This window comes from Natrix helvetica, assembly GCF_964273705.1.
Source record: "Natrix helvetica genome assembly, chromosome: 4".
Taxonomy (NCBI): Eukaryota; Metazoa; Chordata; class Lepidosauria; order Squamata; family Natricidae; genus Natrix; species Natrix helvetica.
Genome location: NC_138550.1, coordinates 171404765 through 171422602, shown reverse-complemented (window position 1 = coordinate 171422602; position 17838 = coordinate 171404765). Strand labels below are relative to the sequence as shown.

At 52.7% G+C, this 17838-nt stretch overlaps 1 protein-coding gene across 1 annotated transcript; it reads left to right on the top strand.

Moving 5' to 3' along the window:
• Positions 1-4403: 4403 nt before the first annotated feature.
• Positions 4404-13952, top strand: LOC309390941 (forkhead box protein H1-like). The gene is made up of 3 exons (XM_081950872.1): positions 4404-4871; positions 10383-10487; positions 12779-13952. Exons 1-3 carry the CDS (start codon positions 4635-4637, stop codon positions 13736-13738), a joined length of 1302 nt encoding a protein of 433 aa, XP_081806998.1. The 5' UTR covers positions 4404-4634; the 3' UTR covers positions 13739-13952.
• The last annotated feature ends 3886 nt before the right edge of the window (positions 13953-17838 follow it).

Below are 17838 nucleotides of genomic sequence, written 5' to 3'. Positions count from 1 at the left end.
GGGGTGGGGGTGTTTGACCACGTCTTTAGCATGGAAGTGACTCCAGAGGGGGAGGGGGCTTTCCCTCCTGGGGGTGGGCAGCCTTCTGGGTAGAGGGGCGTTCTCGGCTCTGGGGTCCCTGCAGCAAGTGGTGGCCGATCTCCATCTACAGGTTTTTCTCGACTTACAACGGCCCATTTAGTGACCATTCAAAGGCACTGATAAAAGTGTCTTATAACTTACGGCCGTTGCGTGATCCAAGTTTGGATGCTTTGGCAACCGACTCATATTTATGACGGCTGCAGTGTCCCTGGGTCACGCAATCCCCTTTTGTGGCCTTCTGGCAAGCAAAGTCCGTGCGGAAGCTGGATCCACTTAGCGACCATGTGACTCACTTGTCGACTGCCGTGATTTCCTTAACAACTGAGGCAAAGAAGGTCATAAGTCAAGGACTACCTGCACAAGATTCCCAGGGAGTGTCAGAAAGATTTGGCTGCCAGGAAAGGCAGGGTGGTCCGTCTCCCCCCCCCCCCCATGCAGGGACCGGGAGTCGGGCTCAGGTGCCAAGAGAAGAGTTTCTGACCCCGAATTAAGAGACACTCCGAGGTGCCGTCCTAAGGGGCCCCCCGCCTCTCTCTCTCCCCCCAAAGAGACCCCCGCTTCTCCCCCAGGAGTTGCAAACCCCGGGCGGCCTCCTGCAACCTCCCCTCCTCTTCTCCCCCCTGCAGCCGGCCGGCCGCCTCCTGCCCTGCGACGACTCCAGCACCTCCCCAGCCACCTGCTCCTGTCTCTTCTGCGAACGGCAGCGGCCCCGCGCCCAGCTGGTGTCCGGCCAGGAAGGGCCAGACCTGTCCGCGGAGCAAGTGGCCGCCCGGCTGCAGGCCGAGAACCGGGTGCCCCGCATCGTGGAGGCCTTCGAGCGACGGTCCCTGCGGGAAGCCAAGAGGGCCGAGCGGGAGAAGGCGCTCCAGGCCGCCCTGCAGCAGGAGCCGGAGAGGAAGCGCCAGGCGCCCACCGGTCACAGGGAGCCCAAGGGGGGGGGCCCGGCCAGTGGGCCCCCGAAAGCGTCTCCGGAGAAGAAGCCCGAGGAGCCTCTCCGGCGCAGGAAGGAGGGGGAGACGGTGGGGAAGAAACCCGGTTTTCTGGACAGGCTGCGAAGACGGAGCTAGTGCCCGGGCGAAGGGAGCCACAGCGGAGCGCAGGGCGCAGGAGAGTCTGTGCCTCCACACCAGCGGGAAGCTGCCCCCAACCGAGCAGGGCCGGCTGGTCCTTTGCAAGGGGCAGAGGGGCCAGCAGGATGGCATCCAGCACTGGCCCCCTCCCCGCGTTTACCTGCCCTGCCACCTTTGATGGACATGTTGGGTGGTGGTCGCAGCCTGCCACGGGGCGTTGGCAAATGGGGGAGGGAGCCCCGCACGGGGCCTGCCTTGGGGACGAGGGGCAGGGGGCAGCAGCTGGCACCTGAGGGCCCTGGGCTGGAAGCAGAAGCCCCCCTCCCCACCGGTCTGCTTCTGAGCAGAAAGGGGTGGCACAAGGGGGATGCCTGGGCGGGCAAGGGGGCCCTGGCCCAGCTCTGCCAAATGGATCTTCTCAAGGCAAAAAATAATTGGCTTCAGGGGAGTCTGAAGAATAAATCTTGGTTATGATCCAGCCTGTGAATTGCTTGGTGCTTGCTCTCAGCAAATCCCACTCCTTAGTAGCACTGATGGCATTACCTAGTTGGGTCGTGAAACGTCTGCAAGGAAACAAGCAAGCTCAGAGAGCACCTGGGACCCCGCAGTCCTCCTCCTCCTCCTCCTCTCGGCAAACCCCACTCCCTTCCAGCACTGATGATGTCACCCAGCTGGATCAGCAACAAGGACCCCCCAGTCCTCCTCCTCCTCCTCTTCCTCCTCTCCTGAAAACCCATCCCCTTCTACCACGGATGACGATACCTAGCTGGGTCGTGAAACATCTGCAAGGAAACAACCAAGCACCAAGAACCCCCCCCCCCCGTAGTTTTGTCTTCTTCCTCCTCCTCCCTCCACTCCCACTCCTGCAAACTGCACAGCCCTTCCAGTTCCCTGATGACGTTCCCTAGTTGGGTCACGAAACGCCTGCAAGAAAACCACCCAGCTGAGAGACCCCCAAGGACCCCTCGCTTCAGCCCTGAGCTACCAATATTCTCCTTTATTGATGTTCCCTGATTCTTCCAGGGGTCTCACAGGGTCACCTCTGGGCACACCACAAGGCTTCCCTGGCCCAGTCAGAAGCGGGCGGCAGAAGCAGCGGGCAAGCATGGGCACATCTGCAGGGCTCCCCTTGCACACACAGCGGGCAGGGGGGGCACAAGTGCACAACCCCATTTGTGTGTGTGTGTGTGTGTGTGTGTGTGTGTGTGTGTGTAACCACCTCCCTCCCCCCACCCCCCTGCCAGTTCGGAAAGGCGGAAAGATCGGAGGCCGCTGACCTGCACCCATCATGGACTCCGCCCGCTGCAACCGCCTGCCGTGAGGTGGGTGAAACGGGTTGATTTTCTGACCCTTTTTTGCACCGGTCATTAAGAGAGCACCTCCATCATAAAACGAACACCGCAGAGCCCCTTGTTCCCTCTGGCACACTTTTGCAGAAAACCAGTAGTAAAACCCTTGCACAGGTAGTCCTCCACTTACAACGGTTCATTTAGGGCCCGTCTGAAGTTACAACGGCACTGAAAAACTTGATTTATGACCGGTTTTCACACTTACGACCGTTGCAGCATCCCCAGGGTCACGTGATTAAAATTCAGACAGGTGGCGACTGATTCGTATTTATGACGATTGCAGTGTTCTGGGGTCACGTGATCCCCTTTTGTGACCATCTGACCAGCAGTGACCATTGGAAATCCAGATTCACTTAAAAACTGTGTGACTCACTTAACAAATAGTGACCTGCTTAACAACTGTGGCAAGAAAGGTCGCAAAATGGAGCAAAGCTCACTTAACACTGTCAACAACATAAATTTGAGCTCAGTTGTGGTCATAAGTCGAAGATCACCTACATCTACTTTACACAATGTAGTAGAAGCATAGTAGTTCGAGCCGTTGCCCGAAGCCATAAACGAGGGCTACAGGTAGTCCTCGACTTACGACCACAATTGAGACCAAAACATCTGCTGTTAAGCAAGATGGTTGCTGTGGGTTTTGATCTTCCTTGCCAAGGTTGTTAAGTGAATAACTCCAGTTGTTAAATGAATCTGGTTTCCCCCATTAACTTTGCTGGTCAGAAGGTCGCAAAAGGAGATCACGCGACCTCAGGAGACTGCAGCCGTCGTAAACATGAACTAGTTGACAAGCATCTGAATTTTGATCATCTCACGGTGGAGATTCTGCAATGGTCGTAAGTGTGGAAAATGGTCATAACTCATCTCTTTCCGTGCCGTTATAATTGCAAACGGCCACTAAACGGATCAAGAGCAGTCTGCAACTCACACTAAGACAAGGGTGGTGTGAGCCAGGAGCTCTGGGGGCGCATTGTGGACTGGCAAGCCGAAAAGCCTCTGGAGGAGCCGACTGCCGCTGCTCCCTCTGCAGCCTTGCCAGGGATTGGCCCAGTGGCCCACATCTGGAAGGCCCAGGTGGGAGGCTGCAGCCCAGAGGTTGCCGGACGGAGCCCAGGTGAAGCAGAGACCTCTGGCATGGCTGGGCAAGGAAATCAGGGAAACTCCACCGGGATGCCCCCTCTGGCGCCTCCCTTGGCCTACCCGGGGTGGAGGATGCCAGCTGGAAGGGAGGGAGGTGCCCCTCTCTTCCTTGTGGCCTCCCCCTGGCACTGGGCGGGGGGGAGGGGATTCCCGTCGCAGGGACCCCTCCAGGGCCAACGAGGCTTTGAAGCAGGGGCGAAATTTGGCAGGTTCTGGAAAACCAGCAGCAGAAATTTTGAGTAGTTGGGAGAAGCGGCAAATGCCAGCTGTGGCTGCCCCAGGAGTGGGGAGGGAATGGGGATTTTGCAGTCCCCTTCCCCTGCCACGCCCACCCAGCCACGCCCACAGCATAGCTGGTAAAAAAAATTGAATTTCACCCCTGGTTTGAAACCCCTCCCAAGTGGACTGAAGTTTGGCCCCTCTTCCTTGCAAGGCCCTCAAAGATTTTCCCTTGGGTGTCAGCTGCCAATTCTCTTCATATCATCACCTTCATTCATATCATCATATCATCTTCATCATCCTCATCATCATTTCCATATTATCTTCATCATATCATCATCTTCCTCGCCGGGAGGGGCCAAGCGGGAGCTGCCAGTGGGCGCAGCTCCTCCCGCCTCCTTCAGCCCAGGAGAGGGAGGGCTCCAAAGGGGTCTACAGGGTGGGACCCCCATCCCGGCCAGGCAGAGCCTCGTCCTGGGGGGGCCAAGCTGAGCACTATCCAGAGCAGAGGCAAAGGCAGCTGGGGGGGGGGTTCTTCTGCCCCAGAGGAGGAGGAGGAGAGGAGGAGGAGGAGGACTGAGGCCAGCCCTACCTGGCCCTGGCCCCTCCTCCCTGCTGCCCCAGGGGGTCTGGTGGAAGAGACTCCCATCATTCACATGAGAAAGGCCTGGAGGCCCTCCCCCCTCCCCCCCTCCAGGTTCCCAGTAAAAGCTGCAGCCGGAGCAGCAGGAGAGATTCGACCTCAGAGCCCGGCTGCTGGGGCCCCTCCCCGGCCATGGCCACATGGACCTCCCTGCACCCTGTGGCCCAGATGCCCCCGCTAGATGCGGAGGGGCTGGGGGAGGCAGAGGGGGAGCACGAGGGGGGGCCAGGCGAGGGACCCTCGGGCAGGAGGGGCAGGAAGAAGAAGAAGAAAAATTACCACCGGCATCTCAAGCCCCCTTACACCTATCTGGCCATGATTGCCTTGGTCATCCAGGCAGCCCCAGAACGGAGGCTCACCTTGTCCCAGGTAAGGAAGGCGCAAGGGCCAGGAAGCGGGCGGGGCTCCTGGGCGCCCCCTGCTCAAAGGGGGTCCAGGGGGGGGGGCTGGGGCCAAAGAGGAGGGGCAGGGAGGCATTTCACGCCAGCCCAGGTCAAGCAGGGCTGGGCAGCTTCCCTGGCAAGAGAGGCGGATAATGTGCCTGCCCTGCCTCCCCACCCCAAATAACCCAGGAAGGGAGGAGACCCCCCTCCTTATCTAGATGGGCAGAGAGAGATTATCTGGAGCTGATCCTCACTTAATCCATTATCTAGATCTAATCCCCAGGTCTTATCTAAGCATTAGCCAAGCTTCTCCCACCGGCTCAGCTGGAAGACACCAAAAGCCAAGGTTGGGGGGGGGGGTGATTTCTGAATCTGCTGGGGCAGAGGGGCTCCTCTATCCCAGGAGTTTTATTCCAGCCCCCCCACTTCCCCAATACACTTCTTGGCTTGGAGGCAGAGGGCCCTGCTTCAGCCTGGTGGGATACCCCCTCTCCCTCCCCAGGGCTGCTCTGCCCAGTGGCATTGCATTTGCCCCAAAGCCCCCTCCCCACAGAAACAGTTTGCTGGCCTTCTCTTTGCAATGGGGTGGGGCTGGGGGTGGAGGAGCCACCCTACAGGGACATGCCTGATCCTAAAATTTGCAATTAAAGGGACAGATTGAGCTAGGAACAGCTGCAACCTTCTCTCTCTCTCTCTCTCTCTCTCTCCCTCTCTCTCTCTCTCTCTTGCTTCACTGGGCTCCAAAACAGCTGTTTAGAGCCAACCTCCTTTGACCTGAGTTAGTTTTTAAGGTAGGGCATTCAAAATGGTACGTTCTGGTTGGAAGGAAAGAAGACCAAAGGGTTATCAGAAAAGAGGGCCAGGAGCGACATCCCACTGGCCCAGAGCTTGGGGCCACTGCAAGCCCCGGAAGATTTAGTAATGTGGCTCCTATTTTTGCTTGGGGTCTGCTTTGGGTTGGGTGTCTATTGTGGCACACACAACACACACACACACACACACACACAGAAAGAATGAGAGAAATGGGACGTTTTAAAGAGGGATTCCTGCAGGTCCGATTTTAAGATGCAGGCAGGTAGCACAGCGCCCGGAGTCTGGAGGGATCTAAGCGTCCAAAAGGTTTATTATGGGTGGCAACTCCCGCCTGATCCCGGCTGATCTCTTGGTTAAGCAGTTCTTAGTCCTCGGGTGTGAATCACGAGGCGTCTGGAAACACCTTTGCCAGCTACCAAATGTTGATAAAAGGCTGAAAGTCTCTCCATCCTCCAGGTTATCCCAAAAGGCAACTGGACTTCCTTGTTTCTTGAAAAAGTTTCAGCTTTCCTGGATGAGAAGCAAAATGGGTTTTTTTGGTGGGGGGCTAAGAAAGTCCAGTTGCTTTTAAAAGAACAGAATAAGCACTGAAGGGACCTTGGAGGTCAACTAGTCCAACGCACACCCCCTGGCTCAGGCAGGAGACCCTATAACATTCCAGGCCAATGGCTGCCCAGTCTCTTAAAGACCCCCGGTGATGAAGCACCCAGAGCTTCTGGTGGCAAGCTGTTCCACTGGTTGATTGTTCTCCCTGTTAGGAAGTTTCTCCTTCATTCCAGGTTGCTTCTCTCCTTGGTTAGTTTCCACCCATTGTTTCCTGCCCTGCTTCTCTGGTGCTTTGGAGAAGAGCATGGACCCCTCTTCTTTGGGGCAGCCCCTCAAATACTGGAGTGCTGCTGTTATGTTCCCCCCTGGTCCTTCTTTTCTCTAGACCGGATGTACCCAAATCCTGCAACCATTCTCCAGATGTTTTGGTCTCCGGGCCTTTGATCATCTTAGTTGCACTCTCTTTTGAAAAGCACCATTAGGTTAATAAAAGGCCAAAGAACAAACAAACCTGGAAAAGCCACTTCCATCATTCACTTAACAGATTAACAGAGTTGGAAGGGACCTTGGAGGTCATCTAGTCCAACCCCCGCTCCCCCCAATCAGGAGACCCTACACCATTTCAGACAAAAATCTCTTCTCGAAAGCCTCCAGTGATGAATCAAAGGTCTGGGAAGCCCCTTGACTTGCGTATTCCCTGGTCCTGGTGCCCTTTCCCAAAAGAAAAGAAAGGAGGAATGCAGACAGTTGTTGGGGAGGGGGGTGCAGGGGGGGAGCTAAGTGTATTTAAAGGGATTTTGCATATGCAGAAAGATCCCACCACCTGGGGGGGGGAGATGGAGGAGGTAACCTTGGCTATCAGGGACAAATGCTAAGTTTGCATATTGGACAAGCCCTGAAGCTGCCAAGGTGCCCTCCCGCTGTGAGCCACCCCCACCCCCTCCCCTCCTGGCCTTGCTTGAAAGGAGCAGAAAGGGAAGGGGCTGAGTGGGGAGGGGGCTGCAGGCCAGTCTGAGAGGAACTGCCAGCACCTCCCTCCCAACAATTTACACCTGAGCTGCCTCTGATCTTGGGGGGGGAGATGGGGGTTAGTTCCTCCCCCAGGTGGGTCAGGCCAGTTGGGGGCTTAGAGCCATATTTGGGGGAGGGGGCAATGGGGAGAAGCCTGGTTTCTCTCTCACAGATTTCCCAGCCTCCTTGGGCTTCTTTGCCAGAAAAAGCTTCTAAGATTTTAATATTGTAAGCCACCCAGCTACCCTGCGGTGAAAAGGGCAGCCAATAAATGAGAGAGAGAGAATGATAGATTGACAGATAGATACAATAGATTGACAGTTGATAGAGAGAGAAGAGAGAGAGAAAGAGAAATAAGAGAAAAAGAGAGAGAAATCAGAGAATGGAGAGAGAAGAGAGAGAAGGGAGAGAAAGTGAAAGGAGAGAAAGAGAGGAGAGAGAGAGAAAGAAGCAACAGAGAAAGAAGAGAGAAACAGACAGGAAAAGGAGAGAGAGAGATCCCCTAAAGGTCAACAGAGCTGGCTCATAGGAGTAGTTTTTGGGGGGGAGGGGGGATATTTGGCCTGCCTGCCAACTCAATCTCAGCTCCACCACACACCCCAAAATGCAAAAGAGCTGGAGGAGGAGGAGGAGGATGAGGAGGGTCTGAAAAAGATGCTAAGTGAAGAAGAAGCCTCTTTGATGATCCAGTCAGGACCCCAAATGGGGAGGAGCCTCTCCAGATGGGGATTTTTGCAGCCCTCCACCCCATTCCCTGATTCCAAGAGGCCTCTCCCTCCCCTCGCCCCAAACAAAAAGAACCCCCCCCCCTCCAAGGACATCTGGCTACCTTCCTTTCTTTTTTACATTTTTTTAAATTAAAATTTATAGCACCCACCCACCCAAATCTCACAAAGGAGCAACTCTGGGCCCCATATCAAATAAATAAATAAATACAATTAACCAAATAAACAAATAAATGAACATCAAATAAATAACAAAGAAAGGAAAGAATATCAAATCAATCAATCAATCCCTTGCTCACCTGTCCTTAAACCTCCTGGAAGGCTTATTATCCAGGTAAATCCCAGATGGAACACAAGGTGAGCCTCAAATTCTCCCTCCTCCCCTCCTCCCTTTAGTATTTCTGACTTCTCAGCTTTGGTCTTACTAACAGATAATTCCCCAGTTTACAACAGTTCGTTCAGCAACTGTTTCAAAGTTACAACAGCACTGAAAAAAGTGACTTATGACCCTTTTTCACACTTACGACCATCGCAGCCTTCCCAATGGTCATGTGATTGAAATCCAGACCCTTGTTTTGTGTTTATTTTCTGATTTCTTGATCTTTTTCCCTCCTTTTATTGCTTTCTTATTCTTTGCATCTTTCCTCTAGCCAGGGGTGTCCAACCTTGGGAACTTTTAAGACCTGGGAACTTCAACTCCCAGAATACCCCAGCTAGCTGGCTGGGGAATTCTGGGAGTTGAAATCCACAAGTCTTAAAGTTCCCAGGATACTACTAGGATTCTTGTCTTTTATTTCCTTTGTGAGTCTCTCCATTTCGGCGCATTCTAGTTCTTTTTTTAAATCACGTTTTCTTCTGTGGGTGTATTTTTGTTTTTTTCCAGTTCTGTGCGTATGTGATTCTTGCTGCCGTGATTACATGTCGTATTAGATATTTGATTCCCCCCCCCCCTATAGTTCCCTGTGATTATCCCTAATAAGAATAGTTCCGGTTTTAATTCTATGGGTTGTGTAATTATCTCTTCCGGCCAGGTTTGTTTTATTTCTGTCTAATATTTTTTTTGAGTTGTACCCGTCCACCACATATGGTAAAAAGTTCCGTGTGCTTGGCTACATTTCCAGCACTCCGGTGAACGTTCCGGAAACATTTTTGCTATTCTTGCCGGTGGTAGGTGCCATCTGTAGAACACTTCGCACACGGTTTTCCTGTATGCCGTTGCCATTGTTAACTAGCAATTTATTTCCCCTAAATTTTTCCCATTCTGCTAATTCCATGCTGCACCCAAAGTCAGTAGGCCACGTTATCACGGCCTCTTTCACTACTTCTCCTTCCATTTTAAATTGTAATAAATGTTGGTGTATTTTTTAAATCAGTTTTTCTTCCGTCCCCTGTAAAATTTGGTCTAGATCTTGTGGTTCTTTGTAAAATCCATCTTTTTCTCAGTCTTTCTTGTACTTCCTCTGTATCTGCATATACGGCCACCAGTCTCTATCTAGTCCCACCTTAGCCAAGAAAGCTGGCTGGGTGACTTTGGACCAATCACCAGGGGACTGGGAGTTCTAGTCCCACCTTAGTCACAAAAGACGGCTGGGTGACTTTGGACCAATCACCAGGAGACTAGGAGTTCTAGTCCCGCCTTAGCCATGAAAGTCCTATGGGTGACTATGGACCAATCACCAGGAGACGGGGAGTTCTAGTCCCCCCTTAGCCATGAAAGTCCTATGGGTGACTATGGACCAATCACCAGGAGACGGGGAGTTCTAGTCCCGCCTTAGCCATGAAAGCTCTCTGGGTGACTTTGGACCAATCACCAGGGGACTGGGAGTTATAGTCTCGCCTTAGCCATGAAAGCCCTCTGGGTGACTTTGGACCAATCACCAGGAGACTGGGAGTTCTAGTCCCACCTTAGTCACGAAAGACGGCTGGGTGACTTTGGACCAATCACCAGGGGACTGGGAGTTCTAGTCTCGCCTTAGCCATGAAAGTCCTCTGCGTGACTTTGGGCCAATCACCAGGGGACTGGGAGTTCTAGTCTTGCCTTAGCCATGAAAGTCCTCTGGGTGACTATGGACCAATCACCAGGGGACTGGGAGTTCTAGTCCCGCGTTAGTCATGAAATCCGACTGGGTGACTTTGGGCCAATCACCACGGCACTGGGAGTTCTAGTCCTGCCTTTGTCAGGAAAGACCCCAGGGTGTTTGGGGGCTAGTCCTTCCATCTCTCCCTCCCCCCCTCTCCCTCCCAAATCCACCTCACAGGATTGTTGTGAGGAATTAGAAGGGAGAAAGATTATGAAATACATTCACTGCCTTAAGTGATGTATAAAAATAACAAAAATGGGATATAAAATAAGCAAATAAATATCTTTTTGCAAATAAACTTCCCCTCCTGCTACCTTTCAGATCATCAAGGAGGTCAGCAACCTCTTCCCCTTCTTCAAGGAAGGCTACCAGGGCTGGAAGGACTCCATCCGACACAACCTCTCGGCCAACGACTGCTTCCGGAAGGTGAGAGGACCCGGGCGGGGCTCCCCTCTTCCCCCTTCCCCAACTGAATGGGCTGGGCCAACTCCCCCTCCCCCCTTCCAGGCATGGCCCCTCTCTGCTCTTGCCTTCTGCATGCCCCCCAGGCAGCTTCTTTGCAAAAGTCCTCTTTGGGTGGCATCCCCTCCCCCTCCCTGGTGGGCCCTCCAAGAGATGGGCCTGGAGCAACCCCACAGCTGAGCTTGGAGGGCAGACACGGGGTGGATTGAGCAGCGGGCCTGCTGAAGGGTCAACTCCACACAACCCAACCCAGTGGAAGACCTCTAGAAGAGAATATTTGTCCCTCAGGGTTGAAATGAGGAGTCCTTGGTATACTCTGACTTGGTGGTTTTCTTGCAGACGTTTTATGACCCAACTAGGGAAGCTCATCAGAGCTAGAAGAGAGTGGGGATTGTAGCTTCTAACACTGATGATGTTCCCTAGTTGGGTCATGAAACGTCTGTAGGAAAACCACCTAGGTCAGAGAGCGCCAAGGACCCCACAGTCCTCCTCCTCCTCCTTGCAATCCCTCCTCCCTTCTAGCACTGATGATGTTCCCTAGTTGGGTCATGAAACGTCTGTAGGAAAACCACCTAGGTCAGAGAGCGCCAAGGACCCCACAGTCCTCCTCCTCCTCCTTGCAATCCCTCCTCCCTTCTAGCACTGATGATGTTCCCTAGTTGGGTCATGAAACGTCTGTAGGAAAACCACCTAGGTCAGAGAGCGCCAAGGACCCCACAGTCCTCCTCCTCCTCCTTGCAATCCCTCCTCCCTTCTAGCACTGATGTTGTTCCCTAGTTGGGTCATGAAACGTCTGCAGGAAAACCACCAAGAGCACCAAGGACCCCGCATTCATCCTCCTCCTCCCTTCTACCACTGATGATGCTCCTTAGTTTGGGGCATGAAACATCGGTCAGAGAACAACCAAGCACCGAAAGCATCCCCGGTGGGAGATGCTGCTCCCAGAGAGTTGTGTGGCCCCTTCGCTCCCCGTTCAGGAAAGCACTTAAAACCTGATGTATTTTCCGGTTGATGGGCAGGAGAGTCCCTTTCAAATACAGCTTTTAGGACAGGGCTCTCCAACCTTGGCACCTTTTAAGACTTGTGGACTTCAACTCCCAGAATCCCCCAGCCTGGGAGTTGAAGTCCACAAGTCTTAAAAGTTGCCAGGGTTGCCCTGTTCTAAGCCATGGCAAAGTCTCATCCCTCCAGACTCCTTTGACCAAGGTTCCCTAAAGAGTCCGTATCATATCTGTATGCAAATAAACAAGCCAGCTTCTCATCAGACCCCAGTTCAGCCACGAAGGACTGGGAAATGCCAGGTGGCCTCCAGTGGCCTCCTCCCACGCTTGCCAAGTCCAGGTTTCCTCATTCCCACGGGCACCAGTGGCTCCTTACCTTTTCCTCCCCAACAGGCAAGGATGGGGATGATGGCCAGGAGATCTCAGCCACTCATCAACTGCAGTGCAACTGTGGACTTGGAAAAAACTCCAAGAAGTCTCTTTTTGGGACAGGTCTTCAGAAGACAACCCCCTGCCCCTTTTTCTCCTTCAGTGGGCTACCACCAGGTTCCATCTTAGGCCCAGGGCCCTTCAATATCTCCATAAACGACTCAGAGGAGGGAATAGAAGGGGGACTCATCAAATGTGCCGATGATACTACGCTGGCAGGAACTGCCAACATCCTGGAAGATAGGCTGAAGATCCAGAAGGATCTTGATAGACTTGGACCCTGGGGCCAAATGCAACGTAGAGAAAAGTAAAGTCTTACACTGAGGCAAGAAAACCCAAAAATGCACATATAAACTGGGTGAAACCAGGCTCTTAATAGCAGGGACTGTGAGAGGGATCTTGGAGTCTTAGTGGACAATCAATTAAATAGGAGCCAGCTGTGGTGGTGGCCAATGCGATCCTAAGTGGCATTAACAGAGGGATTCAATCAAGATCAAGGAAGGTACTAATTCCACTCTATAAAGCCTTAAGTGAGGCCACATCTAGAGTCCTGCATCTAGTTTTGGTCACCACACTATAAAAAAGATGTTGAGACTCTAGAAGAAGTGATAGTAGAAGTGAAAGATTCAACCTGGAAATAAGGATGGAACAGAAGTTGCCTCTGGAAGTTGTGGGAGCTTCATCCCTGGAGGCTTTCAAGAAGGGATTGGAGTGCCATTCGTTAGAAATGATATATGGTCTCCTGTTTGAGTGGGAGGGGGGGTTGGACTAGATGACCTCCAAGTTCCCTTCCAACTCTGTTAATGTGTTAAAAATTTCTTGCAGATTTTGAAAGACCCCTCCAAGCCGAAGGCAAAGGGAAACTTCTGGACCGTTGACGTGGACCTCGTCCCACCAGAAGCTCTGAAGCTGCAGAACACGGCCGTCTCACGTCAAGAGGAGACGATGTTCGCGGTCGACCTGGCTCCTTTCATCTACCGTGACTGGGCTCTCAAAGCCCCCCAGCCGGCTCTCGACGGGCACACCCCAGAGGGGAGTGGGTTCCCAAGCGGTGCAGGGGGCCATCAGAGCAGCCCCTTCAGCATCGAGGCCTTGCTCCATGACTTCCAGGGCGTGGGTCTGTCGGGGAAAGCGACGGCCGAGAGTGGACCGCCACGGAGCCCCACCGCGGCTTCCGAAGTCTGGGGCACCGTCCCCATCTTCCAGGCCACCTCGGGTGCCCCAGTCCTCCCCTGGCAGGCTCCAGGCCCTCTGCCCATGCTCCGCTCCCTCTCGTCCTCCAGCAGCACTGCCTCCCTCAGCTCCTTGTCCGCCAATGAGGAGCCCCAAAAGGGGACTGGCACCCCAATTTTGGCCAAACGCCCCAGAATCCTCCACCCGGCTCCCGAGACCAGCGACTCCGACTCCCAGGAGGGCACTCCGGCCCCCGCTGCCCCATTCTGGGAGCAGCTCCCCACTTCCTACACCCCATGTGTGGCTCCCAATGTGGTGGTACCCCCCCAAAGCCAGGCACTGTCCTTCTCCCCCTTCTCCCCCAACCCAGCCTTCCCCCCTTACAGCCCCCTGCCTTTCTCACACCCAGCCTACTGGGAGCTGATGCCCCCCTCCTCCCTGAGTCCGGTCTCCTCTTCCGGGGTGGACCTGCGCCTGGAGGAAGCCATGCCGCCCAACAAGACAGTCTTTGATGTATGGATGAGCCATCCCATGGACATCGTCCACCCGGCCTTTCCCCAGGCAAGCCCTTCCCCCCGGAGCTCAGGCCTGACCCACTACGACCCCTCCTGAGGACAGCCGTTGACAAGGGGGGGGGGTGGCTGGTCAGACATGACAGCGAGGCTATTGGGCCAGAGGTGAACATCTTCTTCTCAGCCGCTCTTGACCCAACAACTCCATAGGAAGGACAGCAATGGCGAACCTTTTTTCCCTCGCGTGCCATAAGTGGGGGGAGCGCAGGGGGGTCGTGTGCGGGTGAGCCGCACCCATAATGCAATGTGTGACACCCCCCAGTGCGCATACGCGCACTACAGGTGCTCCCCCCCATTTTTAATGCTTTTTTTGCCCTCCCCAAGCTCCAGAGGCTTTATAGGAGCCTGGGAGGATGAAAACAGCCCCCCCCCCGACGCCCTCCAGAGGCTTCAGGGACCTTCAGGAGCTTCCCTGAAGCCTTTGGAGGAGTCAAAACGACCCTCCAAGCAAACCGGAAGTCCATCCCTGAACTTCCGGTTTGCCCGTAGGGCCGCTTTTTTATGCTCCGGAGGCATCAGGGAAGCTCATGAAGCCTCCGGAGGGCCTCCGGGGAGGGCGGGGGAGGCTCTTTTTGACCTCCCCAGGCTCCTCTAAAGCCTCTGGAGCCTGTGGAGGGCGAAAAATGGCTTTTTAAAAGGGTGAACTCAGTTGGCCAGCGCGCGCATGCGCGCTGCCCAGCTGACAGGGCAGCGCCTCGCGTGCCCTGACAAATGGCTCTGCGTGCCACCTGTGGAACGCATGCCATAGGTTCACCATCACTACCACAGGACAACCCAATAGTCCAGAGGTCTTCAAACTTGGCAACTTGAAGACTTGTAGACTTCAACTCCCAGAATTCCCCAGCCTGGGAGTTGAAGCCCACAAGTCTTCAGGTTGCCAAGTTTGGGGACCCCTGCAATAGTCCCATAACAAGCCAACCAGGACAACCCAATGGTTACCTAAGAGCCCAACCAGGAGAGTCATCCAGATGTTCCTTCTCTACCTCCTCAGGAGCACAGCAACCTTCTGTCCTTTGGACCAGCTATCTCCATTAGGAACCATCTTATCATCTACTCTCCACCATCCAAGTTCTGGTTTTCATAAAAATGATTTTTTCAAAAGTCAACTAGACTTCCTGAGTGTTTTTTCTTGAAAACATTTCACTTCTTGTCCAAGAAACCTCTTCAGTTCTGAGAACTGAATTATGGGACTTGAAGTCCACCAGAACTTAAGAGTTGCCAAGGTTGGACACCCCCTGATTCAACCCATCCTCCATAGGTCTTCACCCATGGCTGGTTGGACCGCAATGTCCAGTTTTTCAGGCTTTACAAAGGCCAACAGGCAGAGGGCTCATCCGATCTCAGGGGAAGGGAGGTTGTCAAGGATCCTGCCAGCTGTGAGCTCCCTAGTTGATGGCACCCAGAGAACCGAAGAAGCTTCTTGGGTGAGAAGAGAAACGTCTTCAAGGAAACGATCAAGAAAGCCCACTTGCCTTTCGAGAAAGCCCCTTTGGGAGAACCAAATTATCCCTTGAAGAGATGGCAGCTCCCATAACAAACGAGAGGAGGAGAACCTGCTAGATCAGGTTTTGAGCAACCCACGCAAAGCCAGAGGGCACCAGGAGGAGGAGGAGGGCTGGGCCTTCCTCTTTGGACTCCTTGCTTGAGGCTGAAGGTTCAGGAATGGACCAGGTAAGGCCCAGGGCTTTTGGTCCTCCACAACCTTCCTGCAGAGCTTCAACAATCAGACAAGAAAAGCATTACCATATTTTTCAGAGTATAAGATGCATTTCCCCCCCCCTAATATAGGCTGAAAATGTGGGTGCATCTTAGACACTGAATGTAGCCCTGCCCCCCCCCCGCCACTCCCCCCCCCACCCTTTTGCCTCTGCCTCCCAGCACTTTGCCTCCTTGCAGCAAACAGCCTGTTTCAGCTTCAGCACAGCCTGATTAGCCCAAGCAGCTGATTGTCGTTTGGATCAGCCTTCCAACCATCAGCTCTTTCAGGCTGTAGGGATACCCATTGCCTATTGCCACCTCCATGTGCCCCATTTCGGCCTCTGCATCCTATTTTTGGCCTCTGCGCACCCTGTTGTCGGCCTCCGCGCACCCCATTTTGCACCCATTCTGATCTCTGCTGCCCAGAACGGGCGGAAAATGGGGCACGCGGAGGCCAAAAATGGGATGTGTGGAGGCTGACAAGGGGTTGCGGAGGCCAAAAATGGGGTGCACGGAGGCGGCAATAGGCTCTGGCAATCCCTGCAGCCTGAAACAGCTGGTCGTTGCCAATCCAACCGACAATCAGGCTGTGCTAATCAGGCTGTCCTGAAACTGAAACTAAAACAAGCTGTTTGCTGTTTGTTGCAAGGAGGCAAATTGCTGGGAGGCAGATTCTATATCTTGTTTTCCTCCCGAAAGCGAGGTGTGCCTTATACTTCGCAGCATCTTATACTCCGAAAAATACTGAAACTGGAAGATTCAAACTGGTACAAAATGCAGCAGTTGCTGGTGCCAGATACGTCACACCTCTGTGAGTGTGTTGGCGTCCGGGTCCAATTCCAGGTGCTGGTTCTCACCTTCATTGCCCTTCATGGCTTAAGGTCTAGGATGCTCGTGGGGCCCTCTTTTCCCAATTGGTTCTACCTGCCTTATCCCATTTGACAGGAAGGACCATGAAGTAGGAAGGGTCAACTGGCAGGACCCCAAAGGAGTCCCACTGAGAATAGATTACCTGCCTCTCGGTCGGCCTTTCATTGTCCCCCAGTCTGGAGTCCTGGACATGGCTTAGACATGGTCTCCTGGTTGTGTGGATTATAGGTTAAATGTGGCCAATCGTGGCCACTTGAAGGCCTGTGGACTTCAACTCCCAGAATTCCCCAGCCAGCACGCCTTCAGGTGACCAAGATTGGACATCCGTGGCATTAGATTAAGCCTGGTGATGTCTTTCTACTTTTATAGGTTTTTACACTGTGTTTTGTGGTTCTTTAATTTCATTGCAAGCGGGGACAGAGAATTAATAGATACAGAACATTTCTGTCCCCAGGAAACTAAAATTCATAGGGTTATAAGTGCATGTAACATAGATGTGTGTGTAGGTAAGATTATCACTCCTGCTGTCAAGCAAAACCAAGCATTTAATAGTGATTGCCATACCATGTGCATGAATCACACAAGTGGCAAGAAAATAGGGGCAGTCAGTCATAACACAGGTTATGTAGACAGTAAACACAGGGTCAATCAAAATGGACTCGAATGTCTATACACCAATGCACAGAGTATGAGGAATAAACAGGGCGAATTAGAAATTCAAGTAAAAGAGGGCAGATATGACATTATTGCCATTACAGAAACTTGGTGGGATGAAACCGACAAATGGAACATACAGCTAGAAGGATTTAAATTATTTAAAAGAAATAGACCAAATAAAAGAGGAGGTGGAGTTGCACTATATATAAGAAATAACTACATCTCTACAGAAATAGAATACAACAATGATGAGAACTATCTTGGATGCATTTGGGTCAATATTAAAGGTTGTGGGGGAAATGATACTGCCATAGGTCTATACTACAGGCCACCCAACCAAGCAGAGGAAGTAGATGAACTTTTTGCTAGTCAGCTAACTAAGGTATGTAGGAAGCACACCACAATAGTAATGGGAGATTTTAACTACCCTGACATCAACTGGGAAACAAACTCTGCACCAAGTGGAAGATCCAACAGGTTCTTAAGAAACCTAGCAGACAACTTTGTTTTCCAAAAAGTAGAGAAGGGAACAAGGGGATCAGCCATATTGGACTTAATCCTCACTAACAGAGAGGAAATGATAGAAGGTGTTGAAGCCATAGGAACCCTGGGGGCAAGTGACCATGCAATATTGGAATTCAACATTATCCAAACACAAGTAGTAGAACAAAGCCAAACTAGAGTCTTGGACTTTAAGAAAGCTAATTTCAATAAACTTAGAGAGAGCTTGGGAAAAATTCCATGGATGAGAATCCTCAAGGGGAAAACAACTCAAGAAGCTTGGGAAATTTTGAAAAATGAGATTACAAAAACCCAGTCTAGCACAATACCAATGAAGAAGAAAAATATCAGCTCCCAAAAGAAACCAGCATGGCTGCATAAAGAACTATCTGACAAACTGAAAGACAAAAAAGG